This window comes from Myotis brandtii, unplaced genomic scaffold (genome assembly GCF_000412655.1).
Source record: "Myotis brandtii unplaced genomic scaffold, ASM41265v1 scaffold75, whole genome shotgun sequence".
Taxonomy (NCBI): Eukaryota; Metazoa; Chordata; class Mammalia; order Chiroptera; family Vespertilionidae; genus Myotis; species Myotis brandtii.
Window position 1 is genome coordinate 369976 of NW_005370991.1, and position 20151 is coordinate 390126.

The 20151-nt window shown below is 48.8% G+C and overlaps 1 protein-coding gene across 1 annotated transcript in view; it reads right to left on the minus strand.

Moving 5' to 3' along the window:
* The window catches only part of FLI1 (Fli-1 proto-oncogene, ETS transcription factor), a 131285-nt gene that overhangs the window by 4637 nt on the left and 106497 nt on the right, over nucleotides 1-20151 (minus strand). The window contains exons 7-8 of the mRNA XM_005882999.2: nucleotides 3153-3218; nucleotides 775-834 (exon numbers count right to left, since the gene is read on the minus strand). Of these exons, the coding sequence (XP_005883061.1) occupies nucleotides 775-834; nucleotides 3153-3218 (126 nt within the window). The remainder of the gene's footprint in view (nucleotides 1-774; nucleotides 835-3152; nucleotides 3219-20151) is intronic.

The window sequence follows — 20151 nt, forward strand, 5'->3', positions numbered from 1 at the left end:
TTGCCCATCTCAAAGCAAATGGCTTATTCAAACCTTAATCTCGGCTGTGTCACAGGAAGAAGACACGGCTGGCCTTGGGGGTGGGCACAAGAGCCGCCTTCAGTTATATGAGGGATCTTCATATAGAATGGGAGGAGGATTTCTCCAGATGGTAAACTAGGAAACTTGAATGAAAGTTAGAAGGAGGGGACTTTGGCTCAAATAGTGGAATTGAGCCCAGCTAGGTAGTGAACTCCCTGTTGCTAGTAGTATTCAAGTAGAGGTGGGGCAATCATAAGACTGAGATGTTACAGAAAGATTTATAGACCTGGATGTCTCTAAGTTCCTTTCTAATGCTAAAAGTCTCCAATTCCATGGTTTTAAAAGCTCCTCTGCCTAAATTGTTAAGTAGATCCATCACAGGAAGGAGGTGTTTTTGAAAGCAAGGTTGGTGAAACATGAACGGTTTGGAGAGTACTTGGAACAGGGTAGCTCTCGTCAATGAGCTCTGTGGCTTTTAGCAAATCACTGCTCCTCTGGGCCTCAGTTTCTTTATTTTACAAAATGAGGCATTGGAAGACTTCATCTTTAATATGCCTTTCACCTCTGACATTCAACAACCTGATTCCAGTGCCGGGTATTGACTCTCAGATCTGTTACTGAGTCAAACAGAGACCCTACGTGGAAAAATGATGACACACACAGCACATTGTTTAAATCCTCCTCAGGTGGCCACATGGAATCAATGGCTGCGTGAGAAGCAGAGGAGGAGGGTTACACATCGTGGACAGGTACCTGGTTGGGGCCGCTGTTCGGTATTCTTACTCATTGTTTGTGCTCCTGCCAGGGGAGGACCTACGGCAAGAGAAGAGAAAATCCGGTCAGTGGGGCCACGCCCCCGAAGGGGAGAGAAACATCTTGTCAAATGTCCTCCAGAGGAGGAGAAAGTTGCTTTCTCACTCACTCACTCATTCATTCATTCACTCACTCATTCACTCACTCACTCACTCATTCATTCACTCTCTACTCATTCATCAACTCACTTTATCTTATAGCTATTTATCTAGAGACTACTGTGTGCTGGCCCGTTCTTGATGCTAGAGGTTCAGCCATGAAGCAACAGCTCCTGGTAGAATTTACAGGTTAACGGTGCAGACAGTGGTAAAAAACAATAAACACCTGGGATAGCACGGCTAATGGTACTGGGGCTGTGGGTTTCATTGTAAAAACAGAAAATGTAGAGAGGTCCTTAAAGAGAAGGCGATGTTTGAGCAAAGATCACCTGCTTCCTGTGTTTACTGTTTCCTGAGCTTCCTTCATGGCATCTCCCATGACCCTCCCCATTCCTTCCCCAGTCCTGTTATACCCATTTTAGATCTGCGCTGTTTGCACGGTCTGAGGCTCAGTCTGACGGGTATCTTCACCACTCCTCGCTCTTCCCACTGACCCATCTCATGCTATTTAGCCTGTTTAATCTCCCTAAACATTGCACTCTCTGTCTAAAAACCTCAGTGACTCCTCATTGACTACAGAATTAGGTCTGTCTTCCAGGTGTCCTCCATGTCCCCTTCCTTACCTTCCCAGACTTCTTTCCCTTCACACATCCCAAGCTCCAGGAACCCAGCCAAGGCATCTCCCATGACCCTCCTCATTCCTTCCCCATTTTAGATCTGTTATACCCATTTTAGATCTGCGCTGTTTGCACGGTCTGACTGGTATCTTCACCACTCCTCGCTCTTCCCACTGACCCATCTCATGCTATTTAGCCGGTTTAATCTCCCTAAACCATTGCACTCTCTGCAGAATTCTTTCCCTTCACACATCCCAAGCTCCAGGAACCCAGAGTCCTCCCGACTGTCAGACACATCAGCCTTGATGTCTTTCCCTGGCCCCCGCTTCTGGGAGGGTCTGTTTCCCCCATCACTGCAGGTCCAAATCCTGCTTCTCTCTAGTCTAGAGCCAGCTCAGATGGTGCCACGTCCACTGATAAAGAGTTATGTGTGGAAAGTGAAGAGTGAAGACCCCCTCCCCAGCTGTTCTGAGCCTTCCCCATCACTGCAGGTCCAAATCCTGCTTCTCTCTCTAGAGCCAGCTCAGATGGCGCCAGGTCCACTGATAAAGAGTGATGTGTGGAGAGTGAAGAGTGAAGACCCCCTCCCCAGCTGTTCTGAGCGGTTTAATCTCCCTAAACCATTGCACTCTCTGCAGAATTCTTTCCCTTCACACATCCCAAGCTCCAGGAACCCAGAGTCCTCCCGACTGTCAGACACATCAGCCTTGATGTCTTTCCCTGGCCCCCGCTTCTGGGAGGGTCTGTCTTCCCCATCACTGCAGGTCCAAATCCTGCTTCTCTCTCTAGAGCCAGCTCAGATGGCGCCAGGTCCACTGATAAAGAGTGATGTGTGGAGAGTGAAGAGTGAAGACCCCCTCCCCAGCTGTTCTGAGCTCGATTCATCTTTGTGAACCCCAACGTGCCAGGTGCTGGGCACAGAGTAAACAAATAATCACACATATCATTGAAAGGGATCTTGGTTATTGCTTGGTTATTGGGGCATAGGTTTGTAGCCCCAACTTCTTTCTTGAAATAATTCCCTTCAGCATCCATTCATGTGCTTGATATTTTACTCCCTACAGGTAGCAAGAGGGACACATTCTGGTTCAGGAATCTGAGTCCTTCTCTTCTCCCTCCCCCCACTTCATGGGAGGTTTTGGGTCAGACTTCAACTGCAACTGATGTCTCAGACCCCTTCCATCTCCTCACCAGGTTATCCTTCATCTCAGCCCCTCATGAAACGGGGACAGTGACCTTGACGTGACTGAGCTTCGACAGTTCGAGCAGCAAAGTCATAGAGGGTCATTATCATCACTTAAATGACAGAATCCAAATCCAGTGACTATGTGTTCACATAGAACCTTGTCCTGAGAAGCCTTCTGCCTTCAACAGTTCTCAAACCAAAGGCAATAAAACCACACTCAAGGCTCTGAACGAAAACCCCAACCCTCTTTAAGGAACCGGTATCACTGACGCCCTAAATTGGCAATTAATTTTTGATGTCCACTCAACAAACAGGAAGACAAATGCTTGCTCCTCTCCTTTTTTATCTCATGATCCCGCTCTCCACCCCATCCTTGGAAAATGTTTTCCTCCCAAAGACAGGGTGACATGTACTCACTTTTGTTGAGGCCAGAATTCATGTTATTGCTCCACCCTCCTCTCCTGACGGAGTCGTAAGAAGGATCTAATGAAAAATAACAAATAATCGTACATCAGCATCTCCTGCTTTGCAGAAAGATTGAGTGAAGATGCTCTTTTAGCAATCAGGAGAAATTACATTTAATTCAGCAATCACTTTTCAGACACCACTAAATTCCAGCAGTGTGATCTCGCCCTGGGGGAAAGGTGGGGTGAGTGGAAGGAGCATGAACATTCTGATTGGGAGCCAAAGTAACAGAAGAACCCTGAATTTGAAGTCAGCAGATTGGTTCAAGTTCTGTCCCCAACATTACTTGTCCTGAGGCCTTGGATGAATCACAACACATTCCTGCATTCAACCTTCTTTAATATGAAACTTAAAATTTACCTGACTTATCTACCTTGTAGGGTAGGGCTAATGTTATGAACTGAATGTGTGTGTTCTCCCCCAAATTCATAGGTTAATACCCAATCCCCAATGTGATGGTATCAAGAGGTGGGGTTGTTGGGAGGTGAATCAGTTCATGAGGGTGGAGCCCTGAGGAAAAGGATTAGTGGCCTGGTAAGAAGAGGTTATAGAGCTAGCTTGCCCACTTCCTGATGCGTGAGGATGCAATAGGAAGTCGGCAACCTACAACCCAGAAGAGGCCCTGGCCAGAAACTGATCACGTTGGCACTCTGATCTCAGATTCCCAGCCCCCAGCCACGTGGGAAAGAAATTTCTGTTGTTTATACATCACTCACTCTATGGTACTTTGTTAGAGCAGTCCCCACGGACTACGACAGGTGATGATCAAATGCTAAACATATGTGAGACCTCTTACAAAGCTTTCTGCAAATATAAATAGAAAGAAAACATGTCTATAGCGGCTCTGTAAAGCTGGGCAGCGTCCAGATTCAAGACTCCATGGGAAGAGTGTCTCAAAGCTCAGGCCCACGGCCTCTCAGGTGGCCGGCTCCAGCCCTTCCCCAGCACACCCATGCTGTGATGATGTCTCAGAGGTGTGAGCACACCCCAGGCTCACCTAGGCCCTCATGTTTGTCTTTTCTTTTTTTTGTTTTTGTTTTTGTTAATCCTTACCCGTGGCTATTTTTCCATTGAATTTTGAGAGAGTGGAAGGGATGGGGAGAGACAGAGAGAAACATTGAGGTGAGAGACACATTGATTGGTTGCCTCCTGCCTGTGCCCCGACCAGGGCTAGGGATCGAGCCTGCAACTGAGGTACATGCCCTTGACGGGAATTGAACCTGGGACCCTTCAGTTCGCAGGCCAACGCTCTATCCACTGAGCCAAACCTGCCAGGGCTCTCATGTTTTTCTCCTGAGAGTGGAGAGGGCTAGGCCTGATGACCACAGAGGAAGAAAAAAGGCCAGAGGTGTGGCTGGAATAGGGGTGGGAACAAGAAATGAGGGGATGGAGCGATGCCTCGCCTGGAAATGACTAGGGCCTTGCTTCCAAATCGCCATGGGAACTACTCCATTGAACCCGACATCTGTGATCCCACCCTCTCCCACACGCCTCCAGAGCTGTGCTCAAGGAGGGAAAGGAGAGTGTCATTGGCATCATCTGAACTGAGCGAGACCTCCTTGGAGAGAAGAGAGTGAGCAATGCAGACAGACATAGGGCAGAATCGGGTGATGGGGTGTACAAGTGATGTCTGGGGACAACCATAGATAGAGGCAGCTGCAGGACTGAAGTAGAGGAACGGGTAGGAAGAGAGGGCTAGAAGAGGGGGCCAAGGGCATGTTCAAGGTCATGTTCAAGGCAGTAGGCAAGTTCCACACGCCTCCAGAGCTGTGCTCAGAAGCGGCTCCACTAACTGGCTGGAAACATCCCTTTTCCTTCCTCCTGGTGTGCGTCCCGTGGCAACACGGAGCAGGCATGGCAGAAGAGCTTGAGGACACAGAATGATGACTTTCAAAGTCTTTCCATGAACAACAAAGAAACCATGAAAATCATCCAAACAAATGGAGTGCAAACCTCATCAAACAACAGCCTGACAGAGTGAAACACAAACCATCCCCTCCGCCCCTTCTGAGCCTCTAACGAATTAGAATAAGAACTGCAAAGACGGATGGGCGCATCTGATCGCCTGTTCTAGTTGTTTCTGGCGAAGAAGAGCCGAAAGACAGGGAGAATGTTCTTGTGGAAAAATCCACGTGTGAGTGCACATTCCTCCCGGTTCTGGAAAAGCCAGTGCAGTTTTGAAATTACAGTATTTAGCAACTGGCATGAAAAGCAAAACAGAAAGTGAGGGGGTGGGGGTGGGGAGAGAGCGAGCAGGGAAGGGGACAAAAGGGAGACAAAGCTCAACTCATTTACGTGGTCTGCTTTTATTTTCACTTGACTTTTTTTTTCACAATTCCTCCTGCAAGCAGATGCCTCTGCTTGCTTAAAAACAAAATAGAACAAAAGCAAACGAAAAACCTAACTTGTTTACAGGCTTGGAATGCGGTTGGCGGGCCTTGTGGGCATTTTTTTGGGCTGTCCTGCGGGGGTCTGCTGAGTGTGTGCAAAGCTGGTATAAGCCAAAGGAAAGGTGGGGTTCAAAGATTTTTCTGTGGTGGGGGATGCTGGGTAGGCCTCCAGTGATTTACTTTGGAGTGACTTCTGCCATGTATTGAGTGGTTGGCCACAGAGTGGATATTAAGTAATATGAAACATGTTCTCTGTCCTTGCATTTGACTATGAGAAGATAACTATGATTGTGAGGAATGATGGGTAATGGACCAAAGGAGTGGTGGGGACATTGAGGCTACTGGAGGCTACGGAGGGAAAGGAGAGTGTCATTGGTGTCATCTGAACTGAGCAAGACCTTCTTGGAGAGAAGAGAGCGAGCAATGCAGACAGACGTAGGGCAGAATCGGGTGATGGGGTGTACAAGTGATGTCTGGGGACAACCATAGATAGAGGCAGCTGCAGGACTGAAGTAGAGGAACGGGTAGGAAGAGAGGGCTAGAAGAGGGGGCCAAGGGCATGTTCAAGGTCATGTTCAAGGCAGTAGGCAAGTTTAATGACCTTGGGGTGCAGGCAGTGAAAGCCCAGAGATGTTGTGGGCAGGTGGCAATGCCATGAAAACAGCGGGTGGTGGAGGACGAAGCTTGTGGTGGTGTGTAGGATGGGAGGGCGCCTGGGGGAAGGAAGTGAATTGAGTAGGAACAGAACAGAAAGTGGAATAGAAAGTGACAGATTCATGCAAAAAGAAAAAAAACAAATCATTAAGTTCCAGGAATCGGTGTGTGTTATCTGAAGTCCTGACTTGCCTCCTGACTTACTGCACTGATAAGATCTGTCTCAAAGTTTTCTAATCGGTTTTTCTGCTCATTCATTCATTTACTGAAGGCATCCTCTATGACAGCCATGTTATATTCGGAACCATTTTTTTAAGCCCAAATTATGGCTATGGCTATCATTACCATTGACTCCTTTTTTTTTTTTAAATATACTTTATTGATTTTTTTACAGAGAGGAAGGGAGAGGGATAGAGAGATAGAAACATTGATGAGAGAGAAACATTGATCAGCTGCCTCCTGCACACCTCCTACTGGGGATGTGCCCGCAACCAAGGTACATGCCCTTGACCGGAATCAAACCTGGGACCCTTCAGTCCGCAGGCTGATGCTCTATCCACTGAGCCAAACTGGTTAGGACATGACTCCTTTTTTTTAAAAATTTATCTTTATTGTTGAAAGTATTACCCATGTCCCCCTTTTCCCTGCCAGTGACCTCCTCCAACCATTCCCTACCCCCAGGCCTTCACCTCACTATTGTCTGTGACCATGGGCTATGCACATATGCACATAAGTTCTTTGGTTACTCCCTTTTCACTCTCTTACCAAATTTTCCTCCTAGTTTTTTTTTTATTCTAACTCCAGGGACAGAGCAGACATGCAACAGCTACAGAATGGGTGGACGAATTCCCCATAACGGACAGCGGGAGGTGATGGCTGGGCTCTTCTGTAACTCTAAGTACTCGGTCAAGGTTGAAGTTGGTGCCTTATCAGGAAGTGTCTGGCAGCCCATCTTGGCTGCGGTGCCTCAGGGCCTTGGGGCTGTAGGTCATGATTCTCCCACAGGCCCACCTGGGACTGGGGGTGGTGGTGGGACGGGGGATGGGGAAAGCCTGGCTGAGGCGACGATGGAGGTCCCAACCAACACAAAGTCCTCTAGTGAGTAAAAATGAATCAACCGAATCAGAGGCCACCAGCAATCAGCCTGGACTGTGTTCTCACAGCAAAGCTAACAGGGCAGTCAATAGCAATGGGCATTCAGAGGCTGGTGTCTCTAGCTAAGGGTCTGGGAGTCGTCTGTGCATCTGAGCAACAAACACCACAAGTCTCCCTCCCATTGCTTTTTCGCCCCCAACTATTTGATGGAAAGTCCTGCTCCTGGCGCCTGAATCTACAAAGGACCCCCAGCTTCTTCACTGAGGAGTTTAACCAATGCCCCTGTGGCACAGGGCTATGTGGGGACATCCACTACATGTTAGATGGAAATGAAAGCCAGTATTTCTGGAGGAAGTCCTAGTGCAGAGACAGAGCATGAGGACGAAGGAGGCCAACGCCAAGAGCCAAGGGCTGGCATTCTGCCTGGGAGGTCTAAGGACCCAGGCTGCCTTGCAGATTGAATGAGATATCCAAGCAAACACCTGGCACGGGGCCTAGCACCAAGTCAGACGTGGAAAATGTCAGCAATTAATGTTATTATTTGCATCATTATTATAAACTTAAAGGACGTTCAGACCCACAAACATGTTCGCCAGCTCTACCAAACACACATAACTTCCCCCTCCCCTTCCTCCCCTCTACTCCCTTCCTATGCGCTGCTTCTTAGTTTTCCATTGATCACTGAACTTAATCAATAATTAATTCATGTTCGTTGTTTATTGTCTTGCATCTCCCACCTGAATACCTTTCTTCTGTTCTCTGACATTATCAAGCACCTAGAATAGTGCCCAGCCCAGCGAGTACACAGTAGATATTTGTTGAATGAATAGATGGGCCAATATTTTCTTTCTTGCTAAACATCCACATTTCCTCTTATGTTTACTATTTCACTGGATAAAGAGAATTCAAGGGGCCTACCCTTCCTTCTCCCCACTGAGCCATTTCCAGGGGACTCTGCTAACCCCGTGTGCCCTCTGAGAGTAATGGACAACAGCCCGTCTGCTACAGGCACCGGCTAAAATCTGTCCCCACAGGGAAGTCAGGGACTAGATGCCACTTATTGAAGTGGCCAGCTTTTTACTTTATACATTGTCAATGTCATTGTTGAAAGGAGAGTTTGTTTTTCTTCTACTAACTGTCATGCAAGTGAACACTGAGCAGCGAGGTCAGCTCTGGTCCCGGATGCACAAGCAGAACTATGTCTAGAACCAACATGAGAAGGCCTGGCCCAGGGCGCCAAGCCAGCGCCTGGCGTTCCTGCGCAAACACTACCTGTGGCTGTGTCAGGCCTCCCTGACCCCGGCTGGCTGCCATCGGGCATGGCGGGTCCCCAGGTGGGTGTGCTGGTCCACGGAGCCACCTGAGTGAGCGCCAGCCCCCACCCTTGCATACAATGCCTGCTGTCTGCTTCCTGGGAACTGGCTTCTGGAAACAGAGCGTAGGGAGCAGCCGAGGGCACAGTGTGACCGACGGCGACCAGCAGATGGTTGACGGTCCGGGCTGGTGTGTGTGGTGGCAGCCTGCTCTGTCAGCACAAAAGCACGCCCACCTCTGACAAACCCACTTTTGACTTGGGTGAAGGCTGCTGCCACCTGGCTGCATAGATGACAAATATTGTGATGATTGTCCAGACGAGTCACCAAAAGGGCTTTGCCTAGCGTGTGTGGTTTCAGGCGGTCCTGAGGTCAATGTCGGCCACAGCAGGCGGAGACCAGAGCGCTGTTGTGGAGAATGTGGGCACCGCCAGGCACCGTGGGGAACTCCGCCTCCCGCACACAATGGCCCGAACAGTATCTCCATCATGTGACGCTCGACGTGGCTCCGTTGACACTAGATGGCCTCTGAGATTCCAGGGGAGCCTCCCGGGGAGAGAAACCTGAGCGTGGAGACTTGTTTCTGAAGCCCCAGCTGGAAGGGGAGGCCCTGTCTGGGCACGGCCATCTCATAGACAATCCAGTGTTAGCTCAGTTTCTGTGTGAAGCTTTCAAACGGGCCTCAGAAGTCTGGCCAAACGTCTCAGGAAAGACATTTTTCTGCCCTGCTGCCCACAGTTCACCGTCTGAAAGCCCCGTGTCCCGGCGACACGCGGCTCTCCACTTTGTCATGACCTCACCGGGAGGCCCTGGATGCAGGGGCGCCCGCACACAAGGGCCTCTCTCTTCACTCCTGACGACAGAAGGCCACCCTCTCAATTACTTGATGGAAAAAGATGAATGTTCCCTGAACCTTCTCGGCGAATTTCTGGTTGTGCCGAGAAGGCCGGCAGCGCCTCGCCCTGTTTATCCTTGGAGAGCCGGGCTCTGAATCAGACCTTTCAGCCCAGGAGGGGGCACGGCTGCTGCAACTCAGAGCAGGGGCTCCTCTTGGTCAGATCCTGACCTCCCTTCTCGAGAGAGCCAGGATGACCACGGATAAGGGCGCTAGGACAGAGGACGCTGACCCACAACCTTGACCTTCCTAAGAAAGAGCCAAGTCGAGCAGGCGGAAATGCCTTCCCCAGGCTCTCAGAGGAATGCGCATGGGAGCACCACCATCCATGGTGTTGGTGGAGGACTGGGCTGGATGGTCCGCCCAAACCCTTCTCTCTCTCTCTGAGGTCCTGGCTTCTAAGGGCTGCGTCTGGCCACCAACCCAATTCAGGCTGCTTGCCTCCGGGCTCTCCTCCATGATGCCTTTGAGAATGCACCCCAGCCTGTGAACACCTGCTCTGCTTCTGGAATCTTCTCAACCCACAACTCGGGACCAGCTTCTTGTTAGCCACAGTCTCTGCTATAACCCCTGCGGGTGATCCCTTCAGATGCCTGACCTACGGGCCTGGCCTCCCCCTGCAGACACAGTGCACAGGCCACCAGTGCATAAGCAGTGAGCATCCCTGTGAGGTGCAGGGTGCCCTCGCCGAGGCGTCCTTTCTCTCTAGGGGGCTTTACCCCTGTGGTGGCGACATGGCTTTCAGAACCAGGCCGCCCTGGGTTCAGGTCCCAGCGCTACCATTTGCTCTGTTGGGTGACCTGGGGCAAAAGGTTCCTCACCCCTTTGGAAACCTCAGGTTCTGCTTCTCTAAAATGGACGACTAACAACTACTTTTTAGGGTCGCCAGGAAGACGAAACAAGCATTTGCTACATGGCGATTTGAAAATAGACACACTGTACATGTAGGTCACATGACCTCGCCTGCACCTCTCCGAGGTTTATCTTGGCGAAATGAGGTTACAAAGCTCAGCAAGGAAGGCCTGGGGAAGGATAAGGAGGAGGAAGGACAGTCCCATTCCTGGGATCCCGACCACTGACTCCCAAACTGGAATAAAGGGTGGCTCTCTTTCAAAAGAAGAAATGGCCTGGCAGCTGTGGCTCAGTTGGTTGAGCATCGTCCTGTGCACCACGAGGTCTCTGGTTCGATTCCCGGTCAGGGCACATGCCTGGGTTGCGGGTTTGATCCCCAGTACGGGTCGGCAGCCAATCCATGTTTCTTCTTCATCTCATTGATTTTTCTCTCTCTCCCTCTCCCCCTCCTCTCTCTCTAAAATCAGTAAACACACACACACACACACACATATATATGTATATGTATATATATGTATATATATATTAAAGGAGGAAATGGATTATTCTGGACCCCAGTTTGAAGAATATCGCCCTGGAAGGTAGTGAGGGGTGCTGGTGTATTAGGCTTAGGTTTTGACTGGCAGCCTCCTTGTACCCCTGTCAGCTCACAGTCCCTGTGCAGCTGGCTCTGAAGCAGGGTCCTCACCTCATTTCAACCCGTCCTATAGGGGCAGCCCAGCCTCCGCCTCAGTGGCATCTTATTTTACAAAGAGCAACAGAGGATCTTGGCTTCCACTGAGACCCCAGGAGGAGGGAAATATCTAGGGAGGACTGTCTTCAAACTTGGAACTCAGGGAAAAAAAAACATCCTGGATCAGGTTTCCTTTGCTCAAGGACCTCGTCCTGGAATCCAAACAGCGCCTCGGCTCAGGACGGACCCGCTGCGTGGAGAAGAATGGAGGCACTGTTTCGGATATTATATGTGCAAAGGACAAAAAGACATATGAGCAAAATGCTTGGGGGGGGAAATGGATGGATTTGAAAGAGGAAAAGTTTGGAGAGTCAAGTGGCGCACCGGCCGGGCCCGGCCCCGCCACAGTCACGCAGGCTGCCTACTGAGCCGGGCCTCTCTCTCACTTTGCTTCTCTTGTGGGCTCCGTGTCTAAGTGACACCGAAGTCTAAATGACCTCTTTATTTTGATAAAGCCTCAAAGTGGGGTTTCTGAGCCAGCCTTATGCAGAAAGGCGATTCATACTGACTAGGTTAGTTGGATGTTTGCCCGCCTGCCCCTTCCTCCCACCCCCGGCCACCATCGGGCCATGTAGACACAACTAAATTGCCCACTTCTTCGGTCAGATCTGCCTCAGGTTTAAGAGGATTCCAGGCAGGAAAAAAGAAAACCTAACCATTCGCTTAGGAACTAGGGCTTGGGGTTCAAGGAGAGGTGGTCTGTCTGGGTCCAGCCCCCTCCACTCTGCTCAGGGCCTTGATCGAAACCTCTTAGGCTGGCATTTCATAGTGAGGTTGTTCTCACGCTCTCTGGCGGCGAAGGATGCAATTCTGTGCCTGCGCCACAAGTAACTTGTGCATCTTTTTCTTCCGAAATTCTACAGGTTAAGGGTCACCTGGAAGAGTCCCGTGTTTATTGCCCTGTCTGGTCTTCTAGTGCAGTGGTCGGCAAACTCATTAGTCAACAGAGCCAAATATCAACAGTACAACAATTGAAATTTCTTTTGAGAGCCAAATTTTTTAAACTTAAACTATATAGGCAGGTACATTGTTATTAACTTAATTAGGGAACTCCTAAGGCTTAGGAAGAGCCACACTCAAGGGGCCAAAGAGCCACATGTGGCTCGCGAGCCACAGTTTGCCGACCACGGTTCTAGTGGAATTCTTTTTTAAAATATATATTTTATTGATTTCAGGGAGGAAGGGAGAGGGTGAGAGATAGAACTGGGAGGTCAAGGTTCGATTTCCGGACAGGGCACATGCCCGGGTTGCTGGCTCAGTCTCCAGTAGGGGGCATGTAGGAGGCAGCCAATCAATGATTCTCTCTCATCATTGATGTTTCTCTCTCTCTCCCTCTCCCTTTCTCTCTGAAATCAATCATATATATATATATTTAAGTGGACAGGGAAGTCATTCTAAACATGCCATCTTCGTGACCTGGTGGTGAGCATGACACGCTTCTGTCCCTGAATCCTGCATCCACACAGCAAGAGCCCAGGAGTTGAAGAAAAAGAGCCATCAATTCTGGAAGTTAGAACATGGTCTTACATAATAGAATCAGAGGCTTCTTTTCAGACTGGAAGGTACCTCAGACATTATCTAAACCAGACATGCAAATCAGCACTGGCCTGGAGGCCTGAAGCATGAGAGATATCATATGTGGCCATATAAGAATTTTAATAGAAATTGAAAGTATGACTCATGGCATGAAAACTTCCTTTCTCTAAACTCCTCTAGGATATTGGGCAGGACTGATGATTCTTCTACAGGCAGGCCAAAAACCGTTTAAGCTCAAAGATTTTTCCAAATGATACCAAGAACAATTTTCATCTCTTTGGAAGAGTCGTACCTAAATGTTATCAAGCATAAGGCTGTTTGTGGTTTTATTAAAGGCTCCAAAGATTTTCATGGGAAAGGATTCCATAACTTCTCTTTCATCCATTCCAAACAGGGAAACAGTTCGTTGCAATAGAGAGAATGCTGGATTGGGGTTCAGCACTCCTTGGTTTGCCTCACATCTCTGTCAGCTGTGTGAACTTAAGCAAGTGGCTAATGCCTCCAAGTCTCAGTTAACCTATGTGTAAAAGGGAGATACTCGGGGGAAAATAACTCCTCTAAAATTTAAGAGCCTGGAAAAGCAAATGGCCTATTTAATCCTCACAGGGTTACGTTGAGAATAAATGAGCTCACGCGTGAGCAAATGCTTCAAATACTCCAAAGTGTCCTATAGAATTATAGCTGCTATTCTTTTCCAGAGTTTAATTCATGGGAGATGAGAAGGTAATCTTTCTTGTGTCAACCAAAGCTAATTTCCTATGGTTCTTTCTTTAGGAAAGCAGAAGGATTGAGTAAATGTTAAATTAAATTGTCAAAGACTACATTTTCCTTCCCCAATGAATCCATTACTGTCAGTAGTACTTACTGAATAGCTACAGGGCTGGAAAAAGGGCATAGGAAAAAAGTTACAATTAGAGACTAGAAAGTACTGGTGTAGTAATTAGGTTCATGGATATCTTGTGTGTGTGGGAGGGTTCTGAGAAGTGATTGTAGTGTCTGGAAGTAAGGAAAATATATCTTGAAGAGGCTGGAACTTGAACTGGGCCCTGAAGCATGTGTTGGATTTTGATAAAGTAATAACCTCACTTAATGAACCACTTTCTCCTTAGAGTATGCCTGACACAAGAACTTGAACTTCTTCACAGAGGCATGTTAAACTTTTTGTTGACCTTCAGCTTAAAGATCTCTGAGACTCGAGAGCAGTGGTTCTCAACCTTCTGGCCCTTTAAATACAGTTCCTCATGTTGTGACCCAACCATAAAATTATTTTCGTTGCTACTTCATAACTGTAATGTTGCTACTGTTATGAATCGTAATGTAAATATCTGATATGCAGGATGGTCTTAGGCGACCCCTGTGAAAGGGTCGTTCGACCGCCAAAGGGGTCGTGACCCACAGGTTGAGAACCGCTGCTTGAGAGGAAAAGCTGATATATGTCCTGGTTAGTGTTTCTAGCCATAGTATTTCTTCCTCGAAGACTACCTTCTCCCAAAAGAAATAAGTTCTTTTTTATGTCAGCTAGGGGTTTCTCTAAGAGGAAGTTGTGCTCTAGCTGGTTTGGCTAAGTGGATTGAGCATTGGCCTGTGGACTGAGGAGTCCCAGGTTTGATTTCAGTCTAGGTTGTGGGCTCGATCCCCAGTAGGAGGTGTGCAGGAGGCAGCCGATCAATGATTCTCTCTTATCATTGATGTTTCTATCTCTCTCTCCCTCTCCCTTCGAGAGGAAATTGTTACATCTATAAAAAGAACTTGGGGAAAGGTTTTATATTAAAAATAGAGGCCTGATGCACGAAATTCCTGCAAGAGTAGGCCTTCCTTCTCCTGGCTGCTGGCACCCAGGACCCGGGATTTCCTCGCAGCCCCGGTTTCACCCGGAAGGTTGTCCGGTCTAATTAGCATATTACGCTTTTATTATTATAGATAGCTGATGATGCTACCAGAACATGCCCCAAACTCCCACACTGCTGTCTGGCAGGAGAGAAGCTCCCTTCTCTTTCTCTGGGAGAGAGATAGACAGATGGTGGATGGATAGAATTTGCTTTATGAGCATGAGACTAAGTAGCTCCCTTCTCTTTCTCTGGGTGAGAGATAGACGGATGGATGGATAGAATTTGCTTTATGAGCATGAGACTAAGCAATCTTTAAATACTCTCCAGGTGCTGCTGCCCTCAAAGAACCTCCCTGTAGAATTTCTAAATCAGTGCTTGTAGCAGAACACATGCCTTTGGAATACTCTGTGTTGAGGTGGGCCATCGGGAGCACTTGTAGACCTAGCCTTTGATTTCCAAAGTACTTTGGGGCCCCACTCCTCAAAAAAGCCAACAGGGGTCACTTCTAGTTTCTATTACAAACCAAGACCACATGGCAGTGGAAATGGAGTTACAGCAACTGAAGCAATTTCATTTTGAGTCTTAGTCTTGTTATCTGGAATGGGATGAAAAATGTGAGTCAACGTGAAAGTTGGTAGAGATGGGAGGCCTAAAATAGTAGCAGTTAAGAATTTGGAGATGAACTGGAAATGCAAAAACCCCAGTGGCCCACTTAGTAAGTGCGAAATGCCACTGAGAGGTGATGGAGCTCCAGCCCACGGAGCACTCAAGGTCACAGTCAGGGAGGCCCCTCCCTGGCAGTGCTGGGAGAGGCTGTAGTCTGGCTGAGTCTAATTGGAAGGGTGCTCTGGGGGTCAAGTTGCTCCCAAGTACCTTTCCCACAGCCTATCACATCCCTGATTTCTCCAGGAAGCATCTAAGAACAGCTTTGATAAACATAAAGACAAAAGACATGCCCAAGGAGGGCAGGACAGTCAACGTGGGAACCTCTACGCATCCAGGACCAGAACCAGGGCCCCGGGTACCTTTTAGCAGAGGGAGGAGAAAGCCCCACACCATAGTGGCAGAAAGGGATTGCTTTTCTGTTCAGTATTCCAATAAAGCCCTCGATGGTGGGGGTGGTGTCGGGGGGAAGGTTTCAGAAGCAATGGAAGGCACTTATTTTAAGAACAAAGATGCTCAGCTCCATCTTCCTCCTGGGCTCCTCCGCCTGCCAAAGGTGCATACGAATGAGAAGGCGGAGTGGGATGGGGTGGCTGGAGCATCCTGGCAGGTGTCTTTAACATGGTCCCAGGTGTTCGGATACCTTTCTTTCTCTTCCTTGAGAGCCACGGGCCAATGAAGCTTATAGAGGCCAGGGATTGTCTACCTGTTGTAATTGGAGGGACATTTCACAACTAGATTTACTGGACTAACACCCATCTCCCCCTCATTTAAAAAAAATTAAGTTTATTGAATCTTATTACTCGATATATCAATTCCTTTTCTTTACTCTCATTTTTTCTTTATTCTTTTAAATGTGATATTAAACACGTAAGAAAGAATAATATCATGTGAATTAGAAGGCGTCATAGTAAAAGTAACATCTGTGAAACCACCTAATATGCTTTGTGAGATGCAAGACCAGAGTAGACGGAGTCAGGTCCCTGATTTTTTGGGGACCATAACAGGGATCTATTAATCTAATCATGTCTAGTAACAATTAGATGACATCAGCTTCCTGCAAGAAACGGCCTTTCCTTGGGGTGGTGGAGGGAACAGGAAGAGGCAACGGCGGAGCCCTGTCCCTGCCTGGCTGGGGAGGGGCTGCAGTAATAGAATCCGTTCTGCTTCCCATTTGCTTTGTGACTCGGGCTTAACCTATTTGTGCCTCAGTTTTCACATGTGTAAAGTAGGGATGTGAATAGTAAGTAACAACTAAATGAGGTTGTTATGAAGTATAAATGTGGAGCGAAGAGAAAACTTCTTGTCACCTAGTAAGCATTTCATAAATGTTAGCTCTATTGTGATGGGGAGGGTGAGAAGAAGGGTAAGGAAAGAAGGGTGAAACGAGCAGAAGTTAAATTTCCCCACAAGATCACTTTTTTCTTGGCTTAGTTCTGTCCCTGGCCTCTTTCATATTGGCACACCGAGCAGGGAGATCCCCCAGATCTGAAGGGCCTCCAAGGGGAGTTTATGCTGATAAAAAAAGGCCCACAAGCCCTGGCCAGTGTGATTCAGTTGGTGGGAGCACCATCCCATGTACCAAAGCGTCTTGGGTTCAATTCCAGGTCAGGGCACATGCCCAGGTTTCAGGTTCTATCCCCAGTCAGGGCACCTGTGGGAGGCAACCCATTGATGTTTCTCCCCCTCTCTCTCTCCCTCTCCCTTCCTCGCTCTCTACAATCAATAAACATATCCCTCGGGGAAGGATTAAAAAAAGGGCCAAAGGGTGAAGTGGAACGCCCATCTTATAACTGAAGTCTGCTCTTGGCGAGCTCCTCCCCTGCTCATGGATGGGACTGATCAGAGGAATCCCCTGGGAGTCCAATGAAGGGGGAATTCAGGGCAAGGCAGAGGAAAAGGCAAGCACCATCTGCAGTGGACAAAACCAAAACATCATTCCCATGTTTAGAAACGTCACTCTTGGGAAGCGGTTCCAAGCATTTTGCCTATAATTTTCACCCATCCGTCCCATGGCCTTGCTTGAGTTCCCATCTCCAAGAGGCTTGAAGTCTTGGAAGACAAAAGACCATTATGATGGGATCTGTTGAATGCTCAACTGCAAAACAGGAAGTCCAAGCAAAGTACATGGGGAAGGGGTGGCCGAGCCCCTGCTGAGGTAGGTCATCTGGGCCTTCATGGGGAGTGTGGCTGCCTAACTTACAGATGGGGTGGGAGAGAGACCGGGGAGGAGGGATACACGAGGCAGAGAGAGGCCGGGAGACAGTCAATGTCGAAGACAGAGAAGACAGGAATCGTTCACAATTGAAGTGTGAATTTTTTTTTTTATCAGATCCTACATGGGCAAAACTGCCCCATTGGGCACAGTGATCAGGTCTCTGACCCGGAAGTGATCGGGACTGTTCTGTGCCTCTGGGGGTCCCGCATAGCTGAAGCTGGGCGGCCTCCACATGAACACGCCAGAAAGCCTGGCTTTGCCTCACCATCCCTCACTCCCTGGTGGCAAAGTCACCCGGTCTGAGTAACTGGATGGAGGAGGCAGGAGGGAGAAGGGCCCCACTTTGAATGGTGGGGGGTCACCTCTGAATTCTCTCTCGCAGGGACATGTCTGAGATATACGCTGTAAAAGAATGAATTAAATCCGGGAGCTGAGGGCAATGATCATTAGAAGACTTTTGTGTGCACATTTTGTAAACGATCCTCAAAGGCAAAAAACCTGCCCAACGTGAGTTATTCTTAAGACGGAATGCCCTTATTTCCAATCAGGGAATCCACGCCGTCACTGGCCCCGAAGTAAAGAAGACACGCCCCGGCCACATGCCTCTGTACCTGTGACAGCAGCACACCGGGAGTTGTTGGCCTCCTTATCCCGGAACAAGGTTACACTTGACCCAGGAAACGGGCGAAGCGTCGGCCATAATGGAGAGAAAGCGTGTCCTGGTTGCCGTGCAACCCACACACGTGCGATCACAGCACACACAGCACACCCAGCACACCCACCGAAAAAAATAGCGGTTCTGTTCCTCAGAGAAAGGAAGGAGAATGGTTACTTAGAAAGTGTCCCAGACAAGCTGTCAGATTGAATTCGGAGGCTGGAGTCTGACTCCGGGACAGGCCTGGCTGGCGGAGCTCCCTGGGGACTGGGGTTTCCTGCCTGCTTCGCTTACAGACAAGGATTCTTTGTTTCCAGCTCTCTCTCTCTCTCTCTCTCTCTCTCTCCCTCCCTCTCTCTCTCTCTCTCTCTCTGGCAAAAAAGAAAAAAAAAAAAAAGCACACACAAAAGCATGCTGCTCTCCAAAAAGGGTCAGATCGAAAGCAGACAAAACATTAACTCTGGAATTTCAAAGGAAAACAATTTTTTTAAAAAACCAAGAGAGCAAGCTACTGTCTATTCTGTAATAATAAATCTTGCCTTTGGACTGCGTGCACACACACACACACACACACACACACAGCCAGCAATCATCCCCACTTTTGCTAAAAATGGATTAGAGGTATTTCATCATAAAGGAAAAACATAGAATGACACAGTTCTTAACAGGCCCTCCCGTGAGTCCTCATAGCCTTGGATTTAAGTGCTACATAGTGGACCTAAGCCGGGCTGCGGAGCCATATGACCTGCTTCATGGGAGGTGTTATTTACTCCCTAAAATAACAGGGCATTACCTCACAGCGTTACAGGCCTTTTCCGAAGGCACACGTGTTCCAGACCACCCCCCCACACACACACACACTACCCCGGCCAGGGTGACAGCGCGCTGCCCCATGCCCACGCGGAACACCCGAACACACGCTCCCGCGCCCTCCACTCAGGGTGCCATGTCCCCGATGCTGGACCTGGAAACATGGAGTCCTCTTTCACTGCATGATACATATGGGGAGTGGGGGAGGGGGGGCGCCAGTTTTAGGCATAAATATTCTGCACTCATCCATGTTCTCCCATTAAAACAAAAGTTCTGGGGGCATCTTTTCAATTATTGGAAATTTCAAAGATGTAGAAAAGCAGAGAGGAGCCCAGCTGGCATGGCTCTGTGGTTGAGCCTTGACCTCTGAACCCAGTGGGGCACATGCAGGAGGTGGCCGATCAATGATTCTCTCTCATCCTTGATGTTTCTATCTCTTCTTCTCCCTTCCTCTCTGAATAATCAATAAAAATGTGTTTTCAAAAAGGGGGGAAAAAAAGAAAAGCAGAGAGGAAACTACTGAACCCCATGGCCCCTTCATCCTGCCAATCATATTTCAGCCCTGCTCTCGCCCCCTCCCCCTCCCCCTCCCCACTGGTCTTTCGGAAGCAGATCCCTGGCTCCGCCCCTTTGCTGAGCTTCCTGTCTCACAGTGACACAGCCCACTTTCAGTTTCCTGTGCTCATGTCACACTGAGGCCTTGGTGCCCCCGCAGGGCACACTCCTACTCACCCCTAGGAACTCCCCTGGTCCCTTCCCCCAAACCCAATGTGAATACACAGGGCTGCCCCATCTGCGTGGCTCAGTGGTTGAGCATCGACCTACGACCCCGGAGGTCAGGGCACATGCCCAGGTTGCAGGTTCGATCCCCAGTTGGGGGTGTGCAGGAGACAGCTGATCAATGACTCTCTTTCATCATTGATGTTTCTCTCTCTCTCTCCCTTCCTCTCTGAAATCAATAAAAATATATTCACACACACACACACACACACACACACATACACACACACACACACACTTCTCGCACCACAACTCCCATACGTGCACAACAGACCCAGGCATATTGGCCGGTGTCTTCCTTGTCTACCATCGTCCCTTTCTTTCAATACTCATTCCCAGCACGACCATGCTGCATATTTCTAGAGGCCTCCCATCAATTCAATCAGAAAGGACAGCCCAGAGAGGGCGTAGCATGGTCTATATCACCCACACTCCAATGCACAGTATCAATAACTTATTGACCCATTTGTGACTCTGACCGTGAGCCCCTCAGGGTAGGTGCTGGCTGTGCACCCTACTTCCTGGGCT